The following is a 24,381-nucleotide window of genomic DNA, read 5'->3' as shown; positions in this document are numbered from 1 at the left end:
TTATGCCATGGTTTGGTGTTTGTACAGGTGCAGTGCAAAAAGCCTGATTAAATGTAAGAATGTCTCCTAAGCTGAAAGCTCCTGAGTTGAACTGCTTTATTACTCCAGACTAGCTTAGGGCGTCCTCACAGCTGCCATCCAGTTCAAGGCCTTGTGCAGGTTCTTATTCCATCATTTGGGAGCATTCTTTGGGCTGCAAAGGGGCAGAAATCCCTTGTTTTTAAAAAATCAGCGAAGGCACCCTGTCATTCATCATGGCACCACACAGGGTGTGCTCAGAGCCTGAGGGATTTCTCTTGCTGCCAGGGTCATGCTGCAGACGTTTTTGAGGCCTACACTCAGCTCCTGACAGAGATGGTGCTGCGCCTGCCCTACCAGATCAAGAAGATTGCAGACACCAACTCCCGCATCCCCCCACCCATCTTTGATCACTCCTGGTTCTACTTTTTGTCTGAGGTAAGCAAGAACTTGATACACCTGCAGATTTCCACAAGAAAACTCCAATAATGATTTCTTTCATGGGAGAGATGAGCTTTTGCAGAGCTGATCTCAGCTCCATCTTGTATTTTTAATCCCCTTGAAAGAAGGTGAACTGTTGGCTTTGTGCATTCCTGTTGAACAGGAATCTGTAGGAAAACATACATGAAAAATGAGGTTGCTGTTATTTCTTGAAACTCAGTGGTTGCTGCCACAAAGCTTAGGGAGAAAACCTGCTGTGAGATGGAAAAATGTAACATCATGCTCAGCTGTTGGTACTTGGGCCTTAAAAAAGAAACCAGGGAGATAGTTGGTGTTTGTGTTCTCAGTTTGCTTCCTACTGTACATAACAAGTTATCTTACATTTACACAAGTATGAGTTAGGATTTCTTAATTAGCCTTGGTTGGGTGTTTATTTGAGGTTGGAGATGACAAGGGATGGTTTCCAGCAAGTGGTGCAGTGCTGCTGTGCAGTGTCTATTCTGGACTTACAGAATTAAAGCTGGGTGAACTCATCTCATATCTGTTTACCTTTTGGAAGAATACCCTCATTTTTGGTGGTCACTGTGTCCCTGGTGAGCTCACTGTGCCCTGGCTTCCCCCTGCAGTACCTGATGATCCAGCAGACGCCGTTCGTGCGCCGCCAGGTGCGCAAGCTGCTGCTGTTCATCTGCGGCTCCAAGGACAAGTACCGGCAGCTGCGGGACCTGCACACGCTGGACTCGCACGTGCGCGGCATCAAGAAGCTCCTGGAGGAGCAGGGCATCTTCCTGAGGGCCAGTGTGGTGACAGCCAGCTCAGGCTCTGCCCTGCAGTATGACACCCTGATCTCCCTGGTACGGGCAGCAGCAGGGAAAGGGCCTCGGGGTGGCGTTGGTGGGACAGGGGCGCTGATGTGCTCTGATCCCATCCCTTTGTGCCTGCAGATGGAACATTTGAAGGCTTGTGCAGAGATTGCCACGCAGAGAACGGTGAACTGGCAGAAATTCTGCATCAAGGATGACTGTGAGTTCTGTCTCACAGGGTTTGGGGGAGCAGTGGTGTCGTGGTTGGGATTGAGATGGCTCACATGGGGAAGCTCAGCACAGATGAGGGTTTTGATAGGACTGAGCTGTTTCCAGTACTCATTATCCCAGTGCCCTAATTGCATCTGGTCCTTGGCTAAAGAGCAAAATGTGGTGTAATGGATAACTTAGAGGAACAGGAGATCTGTGTTCTCTTGCCTGTGCTGCCATTGTGCCAGAGAGTAATTTGGGATGAGCCACTGTACCTGGTGTACCCCAGTGTTAGTCTTCCATGGTCCAGGGACAGGACAGTTCTGGGAGCTTGGTTCTTGTGTACAAAAGCTTTTGGTTTAGGCTGGGTTTTTTTTTTCCTTTTTGTTTCTTTCTTTTCTTTTTTAATTCAGGCTTTAGTGGCATGGAGCTGTGTCAGGGCAGGGTTAGGTTGAATATCAGGGAAAGGTTCTTCCCCAAAGGGTGCTGGCACTGCCCAGGCTCCCCAGGGGATGGGCACAGCCCTGAGGCTGCCAGAGCTCCAGGAGCATTTGGACAATGCTCCCAGGGATGCACAGGGTGGGATTGTTGGGGTGTCTGTGCAGGACCTGGGTTGGATTCAATCTCTGTGGGCCTTTTCCAGCTCAGGATATTCCATGATTGTGTGATTCAAACATTTTCCCCTTTCCTCCACAGCGGTTCTCTATTTCCTGCTCCAAGTCAGCTTCCTGGTAGATGAAGGAGTGTCCCCAGTTCTCCTGCAGCTGTTGTCTTGTGCTCTGTGTGGCAGCAAAGTGCTGTCTGTGGCTTCATCCTCTGGAGCTTCCAGCACCTCTTCCAGCTCTGCTCCTGCAGCATCAGGCTCCGGGCAGGCGGCAGCGCAGAGCAAATCCTCCACCAAAAAGAGCAAGAAGGAGGAAAAGGAGAAGGAGCGAGAGGGTGAGGGGCAGCTGGGCCCTGTCCTGTGGTTTTAGGGAGCAAGTCTGCTCCTCACAGCCTTTCTTACTTTGTTCAGAAAGAGCTGGATGATAAATCCTGCTGTTGGGAAAGGGTCATGGCTCGTGGCAGGGCACCCACAGCCACAATCAGGGGAGAGGAGCAGTTTCCCTGTGTGCAGAGGGGACTCAGGTGAAGCAGTGTGTCCTGGGAGTTGGGCTGAAGCCACGTGCTGAGGACATCCCAAACCCACTGTGTTTATTGCCTTGAGTGGGTTTGAAGTTGTCTAATGGTGTTACCTAATCTAGTGATGAAGCAGCTTCCACTTAACTTGCCTGTCCTGGGTTGTAGGAGGCTGAAAGGCTCATGAGGATTAAAACAAATCCTGGGGATGCACACCCAGTTAGCTGTGCTCTGCAGTGATTGTGTTCAGACTTGTTTCCTCTGGCTGCCTTGGAAGCTCTGCTGGAGCCAGGGCTGCTGCTTAATGAATATCCACAGTCCTGGGAAAGTAATTAAGCTTCCCTATAAAAGTCACGGGCATAAATTCTCTCTTGGCTTTTCTTCAAGGAGCCGCTTTGGCTTTCACCATCAGATGGTTCTCTGTGAGTCTTTTCATTGCCTCATGGTCAGTCCTTTCATTTTATCAAGATGTGTAGCACATTTCTCACGTCCTCACTGGCAAGTTTTCCTGCAGTTTTTTTTCCTTTTAGTCAGGAGTGCTGGGTTATAGTTTTGAAAAAGACAGGAATATTAAACTTTCTTGTTACCTGAAACATTATCATTTGTCCCCATTATCCTGACTCTTTGAAATAGGAGAGTGGCCTGCCTGTGAGGTGCTGCATTTATCTTCCCCCTAAAGCCTTCCCTGTGTCCCTAGGTGAGGGTTCAGGCAGCCAGGAGGACCAGCTGTGCACGGCCCTGGTGAACCAGCTGAACAAGTTTGCTGACAAGGAGACCCTCATCCAGTTCCTGCGCTGCTTCCTGCTGGAATCCAACTCCTCCTCAGTGAGGTGGCAGGCCCACTGCCTGGCCCTGCACATCTACAGGTGAGCCTGGGGCTGCCCCAGGGCCAGAGCCTCTCCCTGAAGGATGCTGGAGCCTGCAGGTGTTGGGCCCCTCTGGAATTGCCCTCGTGCTTTGCAGTTACTGGGGCTGGAGGTGGAAGTTGTGACTTACCCATGATCAATCTCAGTTGTCACCTGCAAGGAGCACTTTCTTTCTGCCTGCAAAATCTGACCCCTGTCATGACCATGAGCAGCTGTTTGTGGGCAAAGTGAATTTCTGGGGCAGATCCCAGACTCCCACCATGAAAAGCTGGGAGCTGTGTGGGGAAAGGAGTGCTTTAGGGGGCTGGAGTCCTTCAGAGCTCTGTTCAGTTGTTGCAGGACAGCTGCTTTTGTTTTGGAGTGCTGGAAAACAGATGGGTTCAAGGGATGGTGGGATTTAGCTCTGTGAGCTCTGCAAGATGATGGTTTCCCACTTTGGTGGACTGGAGCTTATGTTCTCCTTCTGCACAAGAACCCTGATTGTCTGTAATCCACCCAACAGGAACTCCAACAAGTCCCAGCAGGAGTTACTGCTGGATCTCATGTGGTCCATCTGGCCAGAGCTCCCAGCATATGGAAGAAAGGCTGCCCAGTTTGTAGATCTCCTGGGATACTTCTCCCTGAAAACACAACAGACTGAGAAAAAGGTACAGTGACATTGCAGAAGGGAGGTACAGCATCCCAGGTGCTCATTTATGGTACAGATTTTCTGTCACAAGAGCTTCTGCTGGAAATTTTTCATCTTATTAGAACTTCAATGTTAAAAAAAGCAGAACCCTAAAGGATTTGGAAGTGTGGGTTTTTGTTTTATTGTTTTGGGGGTAAAATTGTGCTGGTGAGTTTTTTATTTATTGAGAAAAATATCTCTTTCCCACAGGAGGCTTTTGTGGATCTGGCAGCTCCAGTTTATAGATTTTTGATATTGCAACTCCTAGAAATCTTTTGTAACCATGATTTTTGAACAAAGGAAGTTGTGGCCTCTTGTAGGGGATCAGTGGGATTGAGAACAAATAATTTAGACCCATTGATACTTGCATGAGTATGTTTAAAGAGTGGGGATTGCTGTACAAATCTTGGCAGGCATTTTCAGGGATTGACTGACAAACAGCACTTACTGTGTAAATTTACACAGCTTTACTGTGTAAATCTCAAATTTTAGGATCAGTTACAGTCCTGGGTAATGATTTAAACACATAAATTCCTGTGGGTGTGGTGTGTACTTCTTTTGGGGCACCTGGAACACCACAAGATGAGGATGTTTGTGTCTGTGTAGCAATAAAAGCATTGTTTTGAAGACTGACTTTGCCTGGTTTTATTTCAGCTGAAGGAATATTCCCAAAAGGCCGTGGAGATCCTCCGGACCCAAAACCACATTCTCACCAACCACCCCAACTCCAACATCTACAAGTGAGTCTTTGATCCAGGTCATGCAGGGCTTTCCAGCTCAGCTCCATCCATGGGGAGGACCCAGGGAAGGTGGTGGGGATGGGCCCTGCTGAGGTTTGTGCCTGCTGGGCTTGGGAGAGCAGCAGAATCCTTTCTGCCAGATGCACACCTGACATTGTGCCCTACCAGCAGAGCTTGGCTTCAGCTCTTCTGCTTTCACTGTCAGTAACTGTTATAAAATCTTAGGCCCAGCTGGAGAATAGAGATTTGCAGTTTTGAGGGTTATGTTCTTGGTCCCACCTTGGCCATTGATAATTACAATAAAAGTGCTTAGTTAAAAGCTGTTATTTCCAGTGTGATTTACATTGTAACAGTTCTGTTACACACTGGGACTGGGAAATGGGGGAAATTAAAGTGATTCTGATTGAATGGCCTGGGTTTAGAGCAGCAAATGCCCAAGTCCATTTGTGAGTGTTGTTCCCTCATTCCAGCACATTGTCTGGGCTCGTGGAATTTGATGGCTACTACCTGGAGAGTGATCCTTGCCTTGTCTGCAACAACCCTGAGGTGCCTTTCTGTGTAAGTAACCCTGGAATCACACAGCCGTGGAATATCCTGGGTTGGAAGGGGCCCACAAGGATCAAATCCAACCCTGGCTTTGCACAAACATCCCTACAATCCCATGCTGGGCATCCGTGAGAGCGATGTCCAAACACTCCTGGAGCTCTGGCAGCCTCAGGGCTGTGCCCATTCCCTGGGGAGCCTGGGCAGTGCCAGCACCCTCTGGGGGAAGAACCTTGCCCTGATATCCAGCCTAAACCCTCCTGCCACAGCTCCAGCTGCTCTGCATGGCACCAGCACTAACTGCAGGTATTAAATCCTTTCCAGTGGTGGGGATCCCAACCCTTTCCAGGTGTGGTTTCCTGTGCCCCTGAGGTTTTGGGGTGCCCTCAGACAGGCAGTGGGTCCTTGCTTTGTCTCCCCAGTAGAGCAGGGATCCCAGTCCTGGGTTTGCTGTGCCCCTGAGGTTTTGGGGGGCCCTCAGACAGGCAGTGTGTCCTTGCTTTGTCTCCCCAGTACATCAAGCTCTCGTCCATCAAAGTGGACACACGCTACACGACCACGCAGCAGGTGGTGAAGCTCATTGGCAGCCACACCATCAGCAAGGTGACAGTGAAGATTGGGGACCTGAAACGAACCAAGATGGTGAGAACCATCAACCTCTACTACAACAACAGGACCGTGCAGGCCATCGTGGAGCTGAAGAACAAGTATGTTCATCAAGTTTTGTGTGCAGTCTCTGAATCAGATTCGTTCCCTTGGCTTCTTGTTTTTCCCCAAGGTTCCTCCTTAGACTATTACTCATCACTCTCAGCCCACATTGGGTGGGATTGTTCTGAATCCCCTACAGTTGTTGAAGCAAAGATCCAGATTTCCTCTGAAGCTTGAAGAATGTCTATAAAATTTGTGCATTCTGATTTTGTCCAGGCTCGCTTTTAAGCACCTGACTTAATTGTGTGGGAACCAGCAGTAATACTGCGAGCACTTCATGGGTAGTTTGACTCCAAAAGGGATTTGGACTTTGCAGCATGTCCAGGAATGCTGAAAGCATTAACATTGTTTCTTTGAAGCCATAGAGTAGAATTAAAATTAGAAGTTGGATGGTCTCACTCTCAGCTCTGCTTTACCTACTAGAAATGGCTCCTTTTCAACACACTGCTCAGTCTGGAGCCAGTCCTGCTTATGTGCTTCCCCTTCTTACTTCTTGAGATGTTCTCACCAGAATCAGATCTCTTTGGCTTAGGGATTAATCTGTGCCCGCTGCTTATTGCTTATTTGAAGTCTTAATCCTCTGTGACATCACAAGTGGCTGCTGTGGAGAGGATTATGATGTCACAAAGAGAGGATTCTGACTTCAGGTTGAGAATAAGCAGTGGGAGCAGATGAGATCTTTAAGAAATAAATATCCTGTTTTCATGCAAATGTCCTTACTAATAAAAAAATGGAGGTGAAAATCCCTAGAAAATGTCTGTAGAATTAAAGTTTTTCCATGAGGCATCAACAGCTCTTTAATCCCAAACAGTCTCTCTCTATGAAGAGGATAAAGGCTTAAAATGTATTTCTGGCTACATATCATGTCAATACAGAAGCTAAGGAAACGAATCCTAGAACTGCTCTCCATTCATCCCACTTAAAGGAGATTTGGAGCCGAGATGGTTGCATTTTGCTTTTCCTCACACGTGGGTGGGGAGGGACCTTCCCTCTGGAAAACCTTCCTTTCCTTTCTTTTTTTTCCTTTCCCTTCCTTTCCTTTGGGTCCCTTCCCTTCCCCCTCCTGCAGGCCGGCTCGCTGGCACAAGGCCAAGAAGGTGCAGCTGACCCCGGGGCAGACGGAGGTGAAGATCGATCTGCCCCTGCCCATCGTGGCCTCCAACCTGATGATCGAGTTCGCCGACTTCTACGAGAACTACCAGGCCTCCACCGAGACCCTGCAGTGCCCGCGCTGCAGCGCCTCGGTGCCCGCCAACCCCGGCGTGTGCGGCAACTGCGGCGAGAACGTCTACCAGTGCCACAAGTGCAGGTCTGTGTGTCACTGAGTGTCACTGAGTGTCACTGAGTGTCATTGTGTGTGTTCCCCGAGCGTCTACCAGTGCCACAAGTGCAGGTCAGGGCCACTGAGTGTCACTGTGTGTCACTGAGTGTCACTGTGTGTGTGCCCAGAGCGTCTACCAGTGCCACAAGTGCAGGTCAGGGCCACTGAGTGTCACTGTGTGTCACTGTGTGTCACTGTGTGTCACTGTGTGTGTCCCCAGAACGTCTACCAGTGCCACAAGTGCAGGTCAGGGCCACTGAGTGTCACTGTGTGTCACTGTGTGTGCTCCCAGAGCGTCTACCAGTGCCACAAGTGCAGGTCTGTGTGTCACTGAGTGTCACTGTGTGTCACTGTGTGTCACTGTGTGTGCTCCCAGAGCGTCTACCAGTGCCACAAGTGCAGGTCTGTGTGTCACTGAGTGTCACTGTGTGTCACTGTGTGTCACTGTGTGTGCTCCCAGAGCGTCTACCAGTGCCACAAGTGCAGGTCAGGGTCACTGAGTGTCACTGTGTGTCACTGAGTGTCACTGTGTGTGCTCCCAGAACATCTTCCAGTGCCACAAGTGCAGGTCAGGGTCACTGTGTGTGCCCCCAGGGTCACTGTGTGTCCCCAGAACATGTAACAGTGCCACAAATGCAGGTCTGTGGGTGTCCCCATTGTCACTGAGTGTGTCCCCAGAGTCACTGTGTGTGTGCCCAGAACATCTTCCAGTGCCACAAGTGCAGGTCAGGGTCACTGTGTGTGTCCCCAGGGTCACTGTGTGTGTCCCCAGAACGTCTACCAGTGCCACAAGTGCAGGTCTGTGTGTCACTGAGTGTCACTGTGTGTCACTGTGTGTCCCCAGGGTCACTGTGTGTGTCCCCAGAACGTCTACCAGTGCCACAAGTGCAGGTCTGTGTGTCACTGAGTGTCACTGTGTGTCACTGAGTGTCACTGTGTGTGTGCCCCGAGTGTCTACCAATGCCACAAGTGCAGGTCAGGGCCACTGAGTGTCACTGTGTGTCACTGAGTGTCATTGTGTCACTGAGTGTGTGCCCAGAGCGTCTACCAGTGCCACAAGTGCAGGTCTGTGTGTCACTGAGTGTCACTGTGTGTCACTGTGTGTCACTGTGTCACTGTGTGTGTGCCCAGAACGTCTACCAGTGCCACAAGTGCAGGTCTGTGTGTCACTGAGTGTCACTGTGTGTCACTGTGTGTCACTGAGTGTGTGCCCAGAGCTGCGACCAGTGCCACAAGTGCAGGTCTGTGTGTCACTGAGTGTCACTGAGTGTCACTGTGTCACTGTGTGTGCTCCCAGAACGTCTACCAGTGCCACAAGTGCAGGTCTGTGTGTCACTGAGTGTCACTGAGTGTCACTGTGTCACTGTGTGTGCTCCCAGAACGTCTACCAGTGCCACAAGTGCAGGTCTTTGTGTCACTGTGTCACTGTTTGTGTGCCCAGAGCGTCTACCAGTGCCACAAGTGCAGGTCAGGGTCACTGAGTGTCACTGTGTGTCACTGAGTGTCACTGTGTGTGTCCCCAGAACGTCTACCAGTGCCACAAGTGCAGGTCAGGGCCACTGAGTGTCACTGTGTGTCACTGAGTGTCACTGTGTGTGTGCCCAGAACGTCTACCAGTGCCACAAGTGCAGGTCAGGGTCACTGAGTGTCACTGTGTGTCACTGAGTGTCACTGAGTGTCACTGAGTGTGTCCCCAGTGTCACTGTGTGTGTGCCCAGAGCGTCTACCAGTGCCACAAGTGCAGGTCTGTGTGTCACTGAGTGTCACTGTGTCACTGAGGGTCACTGTGTGTGCCCAGAGCGTCTACCAGTGCCACAAGTGCAGGTCAGGGCCACTGAGTGTCACTGAGTGTCACTGAGTGTCACTGTGTGTGTGCCCAGAACGTCTACCAGTGCCACAAGTGCAGGTCAGGGTCACTGAGTGTCACTGTGTGTGTGCCCAGAACGTCTACCAGTGCCACAAGTGCAGGTCTGTGTGTCACTGAGTGTCACTGTGTGTGCCCCCAGTGTCACTGTGTGTCCCCAGTGTCCCCAGAACATGTAACAGTGCCACAAATGCAGGTCTGTGGGTGTCCCCATTGTCACTGAGTGTGTCCCCAGAGTCACTGTGTGTGTGCCCAGAACATCTTCCAGTGCCACAAGTGCAGGTCTGTGTGTCACTGAGTGTCACTGTGTGTCACTGTGTCACTGTGTGTGTGCCCAGAGCGTCTACCAGTGCCACAAGTGCAGGTCAGGGTCACTGTGTGTGTCCCCAGGGTCACTGTGTGTGTCCCCAGAGCGTCTACCAGTGCCACAGGTGCAGGTCAGGGTCATTGAGTGTCACTGTGTGTGCCCCCACTGTCACTGTGTGTCCCCAGTGTCCCCAGAACATGTAACAGTGCCACAAATGCAGGTCTGTGGGTGTCCCCATTGTCACTGAGTGTGTCCCCACAGTCACTGTGTGTGTGCCCAGAACATCTTCCAGTGCCACAAGTGCAGGTCAGGGTCACTGTGTGTGTCCCCAGGGTCACTGTGTGTGTCCCCAGAACGTCTACCAGTGCCACAGGTGCAGGTCAGGGTCATTGAGTGTCACTGTGTGTGCCCCCAGTGTCACTGTGTGTCCCCAGAACATGTAACAGTGCCACAAATGCAGGTCTGTGGGTGTCCCCAGTGTCACTGTGGGTGTCCCCAGAGTCTCTGTGTCCCCCGAACATCTACCAGTGCCCCAAGTGCAGCTCTGTGGGTGTCACTGTGTGTCCCTCGTGTGTAGCAGTGCCCCAGTGCAGGTGTGAGTGTCCCCCAGAGCCCTCCCGGGTGCCCCACACCCCCTGCCATGGAAATCCCCCTTTCTGGTTAATACAAGCACACAATCAAATTAGTGGGGAAGTATAAAACAGGCTTACAGGGATTTAATGTAATGCAGGCTAACAAAGGGAGCCTGGGAGCACAATTCTCAGCCAGCTGAAGTTTCACATCCAGCCCTCGAAGTTCACAGCACAGAATTCCCTGGAGCAGGTTATTTTTGGCCTGCCTGGGCTGGAGGCTGGAGTTCAGCTGGGGGATTGCAGGGCTTCCCCCAGGATCCCTGGCTGGGCTGGACACACAGTTCTATTCATGGCTTTTGTTGTGCTCTCCTCATTCAGAGCAGGCTCAGGGGTAATTTACTGTGTGCTATTCACACTTCTGCTACAGCCTTAGAAATCCTTCTCTTTTGTCACTTTTGTCTCCTTATCTGGTATCTCTTTCCCCTTATTGTTGTCCCTATTCCTCTCTAATTCCCATGGGATTCGAGGTGTTTTGCAGGCTCTTTCCTGGTGATTGCTGGTGTGTGGAAAGGTTTCCACATCCCTTCTGGAGCTCTGGGAGCTATAAATCAGTTCTGTCTGCTGCCCTGCTCTGCAGTGGGGAGAAGTGCAGTCAATCCCAGTGCAAAGGCCAAACCCTAAAAACCAGAACAGTTCCTTCACCTGTGTTCTCCTAAAGGACACAGTGCCCCAGCCTGACTGGGAATTACTGTCATTAAAGTGGAATTGTTAGGAACAATTTCTCTTCCTGCTTTTTCCAGCCAGAACGTGGCACTGCTGGGAGAACTTTCTTTGTTGCCTGATCTGTAGGTTTTGATTCTCAAGTATTTCCCTTCCCCAGGGCAGTCTGGTCACCGAGGTGTTTTAAGTCACCCATCTCTTTTACTTGAGCCTGTCCAGTTTGTTCCATTGCCTTGAGCTGCAGGTTTTGAGCTGCTGCCTTCCTTGCAGATCCATCAATTATGATGAGAAGGATCCCTTCCTGTGCAATGCCTGTGGCTTCTGTAAATACGCCCGCTTCGACTTCATGCTCTACGCCAAGCCCTGCTGCGCCGTGGACCCCATCGAGAACGAGGAGGATCGCAAGAAGGTGGGGCTGGCAGGAGCTCCTGGGGCTCTGGGCCACTGTGGGCACTGCAGGGCTCCAGCCCCTGTCAAAATCAGGGCTCCATCCCCTGTCAAAATCAGGGCTCCATCCCCTGTCAAAATCAGGGCTCCATCTCCAGTCAAAATCAGGGCTCCATCCACTGTCAAAATCAGGGCTCCATCCCCTGTCAAAATCAGGGCTCCATCCCCTGTCAAAATCAGGGCTCCATCTCCAGTCAAAATCAGGGCTTCATCCCCTGTCAAAATCAGGGCTCCATCCCTTGTCAAAATCAGGGCTCCATCTCCAGTCAAAATCAGGGCTCCATCTCCAGTCAAAATCAGGGCTCCATCCTCTGTCAAAATCAGGGCTCCATCCCCTGTCAAAATCAGGCTTCCTTCAAGGCTCCTCACTGATTGATGCATTCTGGGTTTGTGTCTTGCTCCACCAGACAAGTAATTCTTCAAAAGGCATCATTCAGTGCCTCACAAATGAACTGGCTGCATCTCCTTGCCTTGCTGTAGAAGGGGGTGGGTTTGGGTTATTCTGTTGGCTTCCCATCCCACCTGAGGAGCCCCTGCTAATGAACAAAGAGCCCTGTGCACTCTGTGTGCTGTCCCAAAGGATCAGTGTGCTCAGTGTAGTGTCACAGGGTGTGCTCATTAGTGTCACCACAGTGCTTCTCAGGGCAGAACCAGGCTGCAGGGTCACAATTCAGTGATTTCACCCCCCCAAAGAAAAGCAAAAGAGAAGATTTGGAGCTTGGTGGTTGTGGTTCTGAAAATGAAATAAGAGTTTGCTTTCCTTTTCCCTGGGCAGGCAGTGACAAACATCAACACTCTGCTGGACAAGGCTGACCGGGTGTATCACCAGCTGATGGGACACCGGCCGCAGCTGGAGAGCCTCCTGTGCAAAGTGAACGAGGCAGCCCCTGAGAAGCCCCAGGTGAGCAGGGCCAGGTGCAGCTGGCACAGAGCTCAGGCTGGGCACACGCTGGCCTGGGCTGTGCCCAAGGCAGTCCTTGCCTCGGGTGCTGCTCTGCTGTTGTTATTTTTGTGATTGCCTCCCTTTGTGATTCCTCTTTGCTTTCCCCGTTCCAGGATGAGTCTGGCAGCAGTGGAGGGATCAGTTCTACCTCAGCCAGTGTGAACAGGTACATCCTGCAGTTGGCCCAGGAGTACTGTGGGGACTGCAAGAACTCCTTCGATGAACTTTCCAAAATCATCCAGGTACAACGTGCTTTGGTTTGGATTTGGGCCAGGTGTTTATTAGGGAAAAAAACCCCAAGATGTTGCCATTCTTCATTTAATGATATCATTAACAGCAGGTGATCAGCTGCATATTTTCAGGGAAATAATAATAATTTCTAAAAGCTATGTGTTAATTACTAAATTTTCAGCTAGCTTGTGAAACTGGTTTTCTCAGCAGCTACATCATGAAGAGCAGGAGACTGAACAGATGGTTAATTAAAGAGAATTGAATTTTTGCATGTATCCAAGTGTTTGAAAACACACCAGTCTGAGGGGTAACCTACAGAAGTGTTTTATAAATTAAATATGTTTATTTGTGCTCCACAAGTCACATAAACACTGGAAAACCTGCTACATCATGAATGTCCTTTTGGCTGTGATATTTAAGCATATTAAATATATTTGGCTCTTTCTATAAAGAATAAATTACTCTGACTTACTCTGACAGTATTCATAGTAATTAATACTACAGATTTGTCACATTTCCAGTGTTACATTGCATGTAGTTTAAACAGCAGGGAGGATAAAGTGATAAAGTTCTGGAATGGCCACCTGGGGAGGTGGTGGAGTCCCCATCCCTGGATGTTTTTAACAAAGCCTGGATGTGGTATTGGTTTGGTTGAGGTTTAGTTGAGGTGTTGGGGCTGGGTTGGACTCCATGATCTTTAAGGTCTCTTCCAACCTGGTGATTCTGTGAATTCTGTTGTAAATGAGAGTTAGGCTGATATTCCTCATGGATTTCCCAAGTCTGCTGTTGCCATGAAGGATTTCAAGTTTGGAAACACTTGGTTAAAAATGTCAAGAAAATAATCCACAAACACCAGAGGTTTATGTCCAAAAAGGAAACAGAGGAGTCCTTCTTGGCTTTATTTGAATAAAGGGAGAGGCCGTGGGGCATTTCCCTGAGGTCTCGCCAATTTTTGGAGAATGCAGCCTCCCTTTTATCCCATTTCCCTTCTCTCTTTCCCCATTTCTGAGGTACTTGAGAGGTACAGACTTCCCAGAATGCCTGATACCAGAGATTTCCCTCTGGTGTATAACCCTCCCTTTTAATTTTAATTCTTACGGAATTTAGGAGTTTTCCCCATTGTTTCTTTATCTTCCAATATCCAATTTCATTGGATAAAGTTTATTTGTAAAGGCAAATATCTTTTTTCAATCAGTGGAATCCTTCTCATTGTTTCTTTGATTTCTCAGTGCTGGTTTTATCTACCAGCTTGCTTGTAAAGACAAATCCCTCATTCCTCTCCAAAATCTTTCTCCCTGAAATACTCAGTGAAAATGTCAGGAAAATTAATCCACAAACACCAGAGGTTTACGTCCAAAAAGGAGACAGAGGAGTCCTTTTTGGCTTTATTTGAATAAAGAGAGAGGCCATGGGGCATTCCCCTGGGGTCTCTCCAGTTTTTGGAGGATGCAGCCTCCCTTTTATCCCAATTTCCCAGTCACATTTCCCTTCTCTCTTTCCCCATTGGCTGAGGTACTTGAGAGGTTCAGAATGCCTGATAGCCAAGATTTCCTTCTAGTGTATAACCCTCCCTTTTAATTTTAATTCTTACGGAATTTAGGGGGTTTCCCCATTGTTTTCAACATCCAATTTCATTGGATAAAGTTTATTTGTAAAAGCAAATATCTTTTTTTCCAATCAGTGGCATCCTTCTCATTGTTTCTTTGATTTCTCAGTGCTGGTTTTATCTACCAGCTTGCTTGTAAAGACAAATCCCTCATTCCTCTCCAAAATCTTTCTCCCTGAAATACTCAGTGAAGATGACCTGTGTCTGGGGGTGGCATTGTGCTGGCTCACAGTTGCTCCTGTGTGTTCCCAGAAAGTGTTTGCCTCTCGGAAGGAGCTGCTGGAGTACGACCTGCAGCAGCGCGAGGCGGCCACCAAGTCCTCGCGGAGCTCGGCGCTGCCCACGTTCACGGCCAGCCAGTACCGGGCCCTGTCCGTGCTGGGCTGCGGCCACACCTCGTCCACCAAGTGCTACGGCTGCGCCTCGGCCGTCACCGAGCACTGCATCACCCTGCTGCGGGCCCTGGCCACCAACGGCGCCATCCGCCACATCCTGGTGGCACAGGGGCTCATCCGGGAGCTCTTCGACTACAACCTGCGCCGGGGCGCGGCCGCCATGCGCGAGGAGGTGCGGCAGCTCATGTGCCTCCTGACCAGGTGAGAGCTGCTCTGGGCAGCATCATCCTGGGAGTGGTGCCTGAGGGCCTCAGCTTTTGGGTTTTCCATGTATTGGTGACCCTGCAGTTCTTCAGTGTAAAACTCCAAACCCCACACGCAGTGCCAGCTGCTGTTCTCCCACACAGCAATTCCTCTCCAGGCCTGGCAGGCAAGGACACCTCACTGCCTCATATATTCATTTAATATATTTTTTATTATTTGTTTTTGTAACTTGTAATATAACCCTGCAGTTCTTCAGTGTAGAACTCCAAACCCCACACGCAGTGCCAGCTGCTGTTCTCCCACACAGCAATTCCTCCCCAAGGATGTGACCGTGTCACAGGGGTCTGAGGATGAGGGGAGAGACAAGGATCTGACTCTGTGTTTCTGAAGGCTTGATTTATTATTTTATTATATATATTATATTAAAGCTATAGTAAAAGAACAGAAGAAAGGATTTCATCAGAAGGCCAGCTAAGAATAGAAAAAGAAAGAATGATAACAAAAGTTTCTGTCTCGGACAGAGAGTCTGAGCCAGCTGACTGTGATTGGCCATTAATTAGAAACAACCACATGAGCCCAATCCCAGATGCACCTGTTGCATTCCACAGCAGCAGATAACCATTGGGTACATTTTGTTCCTGAGGCCTCTCAGCTTCTCGGGAGAAAAAATCCTAAGGAAAGGGTTTTTCATAAAAGATGTGTGTGACACAAGGACACCTCACTGCCTCAGCATTTCATAGATTCATTTAATATATTTTTTATTATTTGTATTTGCAATTTGTAATTTGTAATATAATCCTGGGTTCTTCAGTGTGTAACTCCAAACCCCACCCGCAGTGCCAGCTGCTGTTCTTCCGTTTGGGGCAGACACAACAATTCCTCTCCAGGCCTGGCAGTCAAGGACACCTCACTGCCTCAGGCCCCCAGAGATTCAACAAAAGGGAGCTGGGGGAGCAAACTTGGGGTGAATGGCTTCATTAGCTGAAGCTGTAATTGGAGGATTAACCCCCAACATGCAAATGGACCAAAGTTATCAAAGTGTGAAAACCCGTGAGACATTTTTGGGTGCAGCTCCTGGAGGGCTTCCTCTGCCCAAGATGTACCTGAGGGCCCTTCAGTAAATACTTTTTATTCCCTTCATTTTGTCTGGCCTCTGTTTTAGGGTAGTCCTAAAAAGGCATCAGGAGAGGCCCCTCAGGAGGAGAAAGCCTCATAGGGAGTTACCTTAGAATCACAAAGTGGTCTGGGTTGGAAGGGACCTCAGAGTCCCACCCCTGCCATGGGTCTGTTGTGCACCAGCAAAGTGTAACCCCCACCTCCCTGTGCACTTGTTACCAGCTGAGCTGAAATCCCAGGAGCTTTTGGCATTTAGTACAAGCAGAGCATAACAGTGTTGTCTTTTTCCTCCTGGAATCAGGGACAATCCAGAGGCCACACAGCAAATGAATGATTTAATCATTGGGAAGGTTTCTGCAGCTCTGAAGGGACACAGGGCAAATCCAGACTTGGTGAGAGACTCCAGTGTTTTCCTATTTCTTTGTTCTGCCCCTCTGCATTGCTGGTGTATTCTAATCATTGCATCTTCTCTCTTATGGTCTGTTTGTAAAAAAAAAGTTTGAGTTTCAATAGGAAATTGTGGGGGCACCAGTAGTTGGTTTTTCTGGGTCTGGATTGAAGTCTTGAGACAGTAGTTCATGTTGGGACTCAAGTGTTTATTATTTCTTATCAGTAAAACAGTCTCACTACTGTGAGTTTGGCAGCTTTTCATTAGAAAGCACAAAATGGCCAACAATCTCTTGTTCCAAGGTCTTTTAAGACTAAATTATCCAATTAAGAACTGACACCTAGATTATTTTCCCTTTTACTCCAATAACTGATCCCAAGGAGCCCCCAATGCAGACTTTTCTGCCCAATTACAAAATGCCACCCAAACCCATGGAGAAGGAGGAAGAAGAAGCGTGAGGACAACACCCTGTGCCCTGCATCTTGCTGCCATCCACAACATACTAAAAATCCCAGAAACTCAATTTCTCACCAAGTGATCCACCTGCACTACTCTCTATAATCTATTTCACACTTTTGTGGATTCCAGTCTATCTTGAAGTCCAGGAAACTTTCTCCATGAATGAGGGTCAGAGTCAGTGCTGCCCTGGGGGTCAGGGCACCCCAGAGCAGACTCAGAAATATTCCCAGTGCCCTGGGTTTCCACAGGAAATGACATAAATGTCAGAGTAAAGCACAAAATTTTGTGTGCAGGTCCCTGCTGAAGCTTCCTCAGGCAGTTCCCTGCCTTGGCTTTGCTTGTACCTCTCCAGCCGGTCACGTCCCCCCAGGTGTGCATGGGCTTAAGCTAACCTAGATCCATGTGTTTTGAACCTGAGTTGACTAAAGCTGGGAAGGGAGTGGGGCACCCCAGGACTGGAGCTGTGTGTGTTGCAGGCGAGCAGCCTCCAGTACGAGATGCTGCTGCTGACAGACTCCATCTCCAAGGAGGACAGCTGCTGGGAGCTGCGCCTGCGCTGCGGTGAGTGCAGGGCCGGCAAGGGCAGCATTTCCACCTCTGAACCCACTTCAGGTGCTGCCCAGAGCTGTGCAGGTGTCTCCTGTCTGCAGCTCTCCCAGGATAATGAACAGCCCTGTCTGCTTTCAGCTCTCAGCCTCTTCCTGATGGCAGTGAACATCAAGACCCCGGTGGTTGTTGAAAACATCACCCTCATGTGCCTGCGCATCCTCCAGAAGCTCATCAAGCCACCTGCTCCAACCAGCAAGAAAAACAAGGTACTGCCTTCAGGCTGAGCAAAACGTTGAGAATTTGCTGATTGAAGTCTGGCACGCTGATCTCAGTGAGGAATTAGTGTGTGAGGAAGCCAGGACTCGATTTTCCTGGTCTCTGTTCCTAGGGAAGCACAAGCCCTGTGACTCTGATCATTACACACTGCAAATTACAGATGACTCCTTTCTATTTTTCACTGGCTTTTGGTGACTTTGACCACAACTGTTGAGGGTCCCCTCAGATCTGAGGTATAGGGAAAGAGCTACTTCAAAGCCACAGCTTGGTTATTTTGGGCAGGCTTTAGGCTTTCAGCAGCTTTGTAGAATCAGGTACCTAAATTTGAAAGAATTAAGTACTTTTGACTCAGATTTTTAAATACAGAGCTACAGTTCTCATTAAAATATATTGATTGATTGCTGTTGATTTTCATTTAGGATTAGATTTATAGGAGAGAAGGTATTTTTCTGCTTTGATCTGCCTGTCTGATAATCACAGATGGATGTCAGAGATGGGTTTACTGATATTTCAGTAGGAACTGGAATATCTCTCTTAGTTCCCCATTAACAGACACTCTATTACCCTCCTGCTGTCCAAGAGCTGCATTTGCCTCTTCATGGCCCAGCCCCAGGGGTTGCTCTTTGGGAGCAGACTGTGGCTTTCTGAAGAATCACAGAGCTTTTTGATTTGTTAGGATGTGCCCATGGATGCTCTCACCACTGTGAAGCCTTACAGCAATGAAATCCATGCACAGGCTCAGCTGTGGCTCAAGAGGGACCCCAAGGCATCATATGAAGCTTGGAAGAAGTGCCTCCCTGCCAGAGGTAACCCCTGTGCCTGTGACCTGCTGCAGTTCTGTGCAGGAACATGTGTGTCCCCACATTTAATAAGGAATGTGCTTCTGTGGAGTTGTGTTGGCTTCTGTCCTTCTGTGACATCTGATTCCATCCTCACATTTAGTCCTTAGAGTTGTAGCACTGACTTTTCTGGGCTGTGTGCCTCAAACCTTAAACAGAAAATGCTCTGTGCCCAAAGAGAATCAGGGACTGTAAAAAATGAAACTTGTTGCTTATTTAAATTGATAGCAGCCAGCTGGAAAGCTGATGGGATTCCTTGAGAGAGGCTCTGGGATTTGCATGAGGCTTGGAACTGAGCATGGCTCCACAGGAGTGAAAATGGCAGCAGGAGGAGATGGGAAGCACTCAGTTCCCAGCTGGAGTTTGGAGAGTTCCAGTAGGAACACAAAACTACTCTGGCAGTTTGCAGCTCATGACTGCTGACAGTTCTCTTGGGCTCTGCTCAACACTGCAGGTGCAGATGCCAACGGGAAAACTCCCAGCAAAGCTGAGCTTCACCAGCTCTACTTGTCAGAAAAATACGTCTGGAAGTGGAAGCAGTTCATGAGTCGCCGTGGGAAGAGAACTTGTCCCCTGGATCTCAAGCTGAGACACAACAATTGGCTGAGACAGGTAAAGGTGGGGAGAGCCCGGGGCAGGGTTCAGTCACACACTGGGGGTGCTTTGCTGCAGCTCCTCTGCAGGGGTGTCTGGGCAGGCTGGCACTCACTGCCTCTGATTCCAAGTCAGGTTTGCAGCTGTGCTCCCTTAGAAATGCTGCACCAAACGTTGATCTGGGAGTCTGTGGGTTCCTAAACTCTGAACCTTTGATTGCCACGGTGCTCCTGTGCCTGATGGGCTGCACTTCTGAGGGTCCTGGAGCAAAGCTTTGCTTCCTGTGTGTGTGGACCAGCAGGTCCATGCACTCTTTAAACACTTTGGTGCTGAGCAGAGCAGGAATTGTCACAGAACCAAGTGTTGGGAGAACAAGAAAACGCTGCCACCAGGTCACCCAATGTGACTGTGGTCACAAGGGTTTTCGGGATGAAGAAGAGATGAGAATGTTGACTCCATGATCAGAAGGCTTGATTTATTATTTTATGATATATGTTGCATTAGGACTATACTAAAAAGCAATAGAAAAGAAAGGTTTCTTCAGATGCTAGCTAAGCTAAGAATAGACAAGAATGAATAACAAAGATCTGTGTCTCAGACAGAGCAAGAGCCAGCTCTGCCATGAGTGGTCAGTAAATCCAAACACCCACAGGAGACCAGTCACGGCTCTACCTGTTGCATTCCACAGCAGCAGATAACCATTGTTTACTTTGGCTACTGAAACTGCAGCTTCTCACAAGGAAAAATCCTAAGAAAGGATTTTTCATGAAAGATGTCTGCGACAACCCAACAGCCCCTGTGTTGTGCTTTCTTGTGAGCTGTCACAAATTCATCTGTGCCCATGGGTCTGACCTGGCTTTTCCTGCCCCTGGCCCAGGTGCTGTTCACTCCTGCCACCCAGGCTGCCAGGCAGGCTGCCTGCACCATCGTGGAGGCCCTGGCCACCATCCCCAGCAGGAAGCAGCAGGTCCTGGATCTCCTCACCAGGTATTGCAGTGCTGCCACACCTGGCAGCTCCACCAGTGTTTGTCTTCAGTCCCCATCAGAATCTCTCCCTTCTTGCAGCTTTTCTCACACCTCTCACTGTGTACCTGCAGTTCAGGGGTCTTTTTGAGCTGGATTTTTCAACTTAATTAGCTGGGAGGGTATGGATTTGGGGAGAGTTGGGGTTTGCTGGCTATGAGCTCTTGCAGTCTGTACTTTTTCCAGAAGTAAGGATCAGCTGTTCAGCTCTGTGGCCAACACTTCCCCTGCCTCTTCAATGGCAGAATAACAGAGTGAAGTCTGTTCCACCTGCTGTGACATAACTTAGCCCAGCTCATGCTGATAGCACAGTCAACTCCTTCTGGGGACAAATACTGATTTAGCCAGCAAGTAATGAATATCAGTGATGCTGTTAGCAAGGACACCTCACTGCCTCAGGACATGATGGATGGATGGATGGATGGATGGATGGATGGATGGATGGATGGATGGATGGATGGATGGATGGATGGATGGATGGATGGATGGATTTATTGATGGATGGATGGATTTATTGATGGATTTATTTCTGGAGGCTTTTTCCTCCTTTCCACAGTGTCCTTAGGCTGGAATGTCAGCTCTTTGGGTTATCAGCTTGTGTTTCTCTTTCCCAGCTACCTGGATGAGCTGAGCATTGCTGGTGAATGTGCTGCTGAGTACCTGGCCCTGTATCAGAAGCTCATCAAACCTGCCCACTGGAAGGTGTACCTGGCAGCCAGAGGGGTTCTGCCCTACATTGGCAGCCTCATCACTAAGGTATGGATTTGTGTGCAGGAAATGACCTGTTAGCTTGGCTTTTTTTGCCTTTGAAATTCCATCCCTTTGTTCAGTGCCCTGTTGCTGACCCTGCCAAGGTTCTCAAGTTCACACTTCAGTGCTGGTACCTCTGAACAGAGGGAGCCCACGGGGGGGTTTTAGCCCCAGCTGGAGAATTCCTCAGCACTTGAATTAACTGCTCTGGGATTGTCAATATTGCTGCACTGCCTTGGCACTGGATCTGTTGTGCAGCTCCCAGGCTGGGCTCTGAGAACCCTTAGGGACAGGGAAGGATCAGGTGTGCTGCCATTGCTGGAGAAATGGGAATTACAGCCTTTGGAGAGGCAGCACTCTGGATTTACAGTGTTCAGAGTGGTGGGAGTTTTCTGTGGGGGTCCCTGCTGCACTCCAGAGGGGCAGGTGGCACTCTCCATATCAGTGGTGGCTGTGAGTGCTCCTGGAGGGCCACTGGAGCCAAGCAGTGCTAGCAGGGAGGTGCAGGGAGAAAATGAGAGGGATATTTGTGGCAGGTTTCCTCTCCTTTCCCCCTTCCCTCCCTGCTGTTGCAGTTGTGCTTTCAGTTTCTGATTTCTTTGCACCCTGTGTTAGACACCCCAAAGGTTATTGGCATTGCAGGGCCATCTTGGCCTGACAGGCTGTTAATGATTGTAATTCTTTTCAGGAAATAGCTCGTTTGCTGGCCTTGGAGGAAGCAACTCTCAGCACGGATTTGCAGCAGGGATATGCCCTGAAGAGTCTCACAGGTATTCAGTGGGCCTGCAGCAGAGTTAGAGCTGGTGATCATTGTTCTCTAACAGCTGTGGCAGAATTTCAGAGAGATCTCATTCAGCTGTGTTGCCATTGTCAGCACTGGATTTTTGCCATCGATTTAGCACTTAATCTCTAAATGGATCTTTCCATATTTTTTTTGTGGTCAGTAAGAGTTTTTAGCTGAACTGTGGTAACATACCAGGCAAGCTTCATCATTTCACTTTATTACCTAATCCCTGGCACCACTGTAAACACTGCTGCTTTATTCCTACCTGTTGTTCTTACCTCCCTATTCTATGGGAGCTTTTCTTTTATCTTCTAGGGTGTATACCCTTTTACAAAAATGTGTTGGAAATGGAAATACCTCATGAACTAGATCATTGTTTTTTGTATCCTCTTTCACATTCTTCAGCCATTAATGGGTGAATCCATAAAGCCTGGCTTCTTGCAAGAAGCAGCATGTTGATCAGTGTGTCATGGGAAAGAATCCTTGTGTTTGCTGATTCTTTGCTTTATTGTAGGAGTGACCAGTTTGCTGATGTCACTGATAAGTCATTTCACATCATCAGAGGTATTAGAAGTATTACAAGAGGAGCAATCATCTGCTTTTGGAATAGCTTGTGACAGGAAAATGCCAAAGAGTGCAGAATTTTGTATCAAGCACACAGGAAACTCCTTAGGCCCTTTCCTCATTCCCAAACTATTTTTCATATGTTACAATTTACAAGCCAGGCCAAGGCTTTTGCCTGCAACCACCCAGTTCACAGGAAATCCCAGATTGATGGGAGCTGGAACAAGCCATTTTTATGATACTGTGCTCTGTTTGCTGCTATGAAATTTAGAAATCAAATTCTCTTTCACCTGCCTTGTGGGGGTCCCAGTTGCCAGGGTACCAGTTGTGGGTTTCTCTGGGTCTGGACTGAAGGCACTTGAGACAGTAATTCATGTTGGGACTCAGGTGTTTATTATTTCTTATCAGTAAAACAGTCTCACAACCATGAGTTCAGCAGCAAGGCACAAATGGCTAATTATCTATTGTTACAAGGTCTTTTAAGACTAAATTATCCAATTAAGAGCTGACACCTGGATTATTTTCCCTTTTAACCCAACAACTGATCCCAAGGAGCCCCCAATGCAGACTTTTCTGCCCAATCACAAAATGAGAAGGAGGAAGAAGAAGCGTGAAGAAGAAACCCAGGACAGCACCCTGTGCCCTGCATCTTGCTGCCATCCACAACACACTAAAAATCCCAAAACCTCAATTTCTCACCCAGTGATCCACCCACACTGCTCTCTAGAATCTATTTCACACTTTTGTGGATTCCAGTCTATCTTGAAGTCTGGGAAACTTTCTCCATGAATGAGGGTCAGAGTCAGTGCTGCCCTGGGGGTCAGGGCAGCCCAGAGCAGACACAGAAATATTCCCAGTGCCCTGGGTTTGCACACTGCCTGAATTTCTGTGTCTTTCTAGGTCTTCTCTCTTCCTTTGTGGAGGTGGAGTCCATCAAAAGGCACTTCAAGAGCCGCCTGGTGGGCACAGTGCTCAATGGCTACCTGTGCCTGAGGAAGCTGGTGGTGCAGAGGACAAAGCTGATTGATGAGACCCAGGACATGCTGCTGGAGATGCTGGAGGACATGACAACAGGTAAAAAACACCTCTGTTCCATAAATCCAGCCTTGGGATCAACCAAGATGGAAAAGCAGAACAGCCACCCAACTTCTCTAAATGACTGCTGTAATCAGGGGGGTTTATGGCTTCCAGTATTTTCTCTTGGCACAGAGCAGTTGAACAGCATTCCTAGTCACCTCTTATTTTCCAGGAATCTCAGCCTCCTCATTTTTATGGGGCTGTTTTAGTGCAGCCCAGCCATGCAGAGTAACCCTACCAAAGAAATACCTTTCATCTTTCCCAGAGTGGATTCCAAAAGGAGAGAGCACCGAATTGTGGGGCTGGCTGCAGAAGGATTTGCTGCATGTGCTGAGTTAAAGTGGAATCTATAAAATTGACTGCAGTGTCCATTTCAAAGCTTCCTTTTCTTGGCAGGCACAGAGTCAGAGACCAAGGCGTTCATGGCTGTGTGCATAGAGACTGCCAAGCGTTACAGCCTCGATGACTACAGGACCCCAGTGTTCATCTTTGAGAGGCTCTGCAGCATCATCTACCCTGTGAGTGGGGCAGGGGCACACTGCCTGCACAGAGCCTGCAGTGCTTTGGGAAGGGCCTTAAAGATTGTCCAGTCCCACCCTCTGCCATGGCAGTGACACCTTCCATGACCCCAGGATGTTCTGAGGCCTGGCCAGCCCAGCCTTGGACACTTGCAGGGATCCAGGGGCAGCCACATCTTCTCTGGGCACCCTGTGCCAGGGTCTGCCCACTCTTCCCAATATCTGACCTAAATTTCCCCTTGTCCTGTCACTCCAGCTCCTGATGAAAAGTCTCCCTCTGGCTTTCCTGTAGCCCCTTCAGACCCTGGAAGGCATTGTGGGGTCTCCACACAACCTTCTCCTCTCCAGGCTGAGCATTCCCAACTCTCCCAGCCTGTCTCCATAGGGGAGGTGCTCCAGTGCCCTGAGCAACTCTGTGGCCTCCTCTGCACATGCTCCAGCAGTTTCATGTCCTTTTTTTGTTGAGGGTCACAAGAGCTGTGTGCAGTGCTCCAGGTGGGGTCTCGTGATAGAGGAGGAGAATCACCACCAAGCACCTCTGGCAGCCCTAGATCTGGTTCCTTTTTCCCAGGAGCAGCAGTGTCTGCAGTCATGATTCACCATTAGCCAGTGGACACCTGTACCCCAGTGTATCCCTTTGGGGGGGTTCAGGTTCCCTGAGGAATTTGGTTACTCAGTGATCCTGGCCATCCTCTGAGTGTGGCATGCAGAGCAGATGC

General features: G+C 49.2%; 1 protein-coding gene across 1 annotated transcript in view; it reads left to right on the top strand.

Moving 5' to 3' along the window:
* The window catches only part of UBR4 (ubiquitin protein ligase E3 component n-recognin 4), a 93,646-nt gene that overhangs the window by 48,317 nt on the left and 20,948 nt on the right, over positions 1-24,381 (top strand). The window contains exons 66-89 of the mRNA XM_036396068.2: positions 307-456; positions 1,086-1,313; positions 1,404-1,482; positions 2,169-2,411; positions 3,289-3,457; positions 3,960-4,104; positions 4,779-4,864; positions 5,335-5,422; positions 5,921-6,114; positions 7,185-7,424; positions 11,170-11,308; positions 12,122-12,247; positions 12,403-12,531; positions 14,379-14,722; positions 16,143-16,233; positions 17,165-17,249; positions 17,376-17,503; positions 18,190-18,319; positions 18,807-18,964; positions 19,824-19,933; positions 20,584-20,725; positions 21,408-21,489; positions 22,968-23,141; positions 23,541-23,662. Coding sequence (XP_036251961.1) covers positions 307-456; positions 1,086-1,313; positions 1,404-1,482; positions 2,169-2,411; positions 3,289-3,457; positions 3,960-4,104; positions 4,779-4,864; positions 5,335-5,422; positions 5,921-6,114; positions 7,185-7,424; positions 11,170-11,308; positions 12,122-12,247; positions 12,403-12,531; positions 14,379-14,722; positions 16,143-16,233; positions 17,165-17,249; positions 17,376-17,503; positions 18,190-18,319; positions 18,807-18,964; positions 19,824-19,933; positions 20,584-20,725; positions 21,408-21,489; positions 22,968-23,141; positions 23,541-23,662 — 3,582 coding nt within the window. The remainder of the gene's footprint in view (positions 1-306; positions 457-1,085; positions 1,314-1,403; positions 1,483-2,168; positions 2,412-3,288; positions 3,458-3,959; positions 4,105-4,778; positions 4,865-5,334; positions 5,423-5,920; positions 6,115-7,184; positions 7,425-11,169; positions 11,309-12,121; positions 12,248-12,402; positions 12,532-14,378; positions 14,723-16,142; positions 16,234-17,164; positions 17,250-17,375; positions 17,504-18,189; positions 18,320-18,806; positions 18,965-19,823; positions 19,934-20,583; positions 20,726-21,407; positions 21,490-22,967; positions 23,142-23,540; positions 23,663-24,381) is intronic.

The sequence above is a fragment of the Molothrus ater genome, chromosome 23, assembly GCF_012460135.2.
Source record: "Molothrus ater isolate BHLD 08-10-18 breed brown headed cowbird chromosome 23, BPBGC_Mater_1.1, whole genome shotgun sequence".
Lineage (NCBI taxonomy): Eukaryota > Metazoa > Chordata > Aves > Passeriformes > Icteridae > Molothrus > Molothrus ater.
This window is presented reverse-complemented; position numbering and strand designations above follow the sequence as displayed.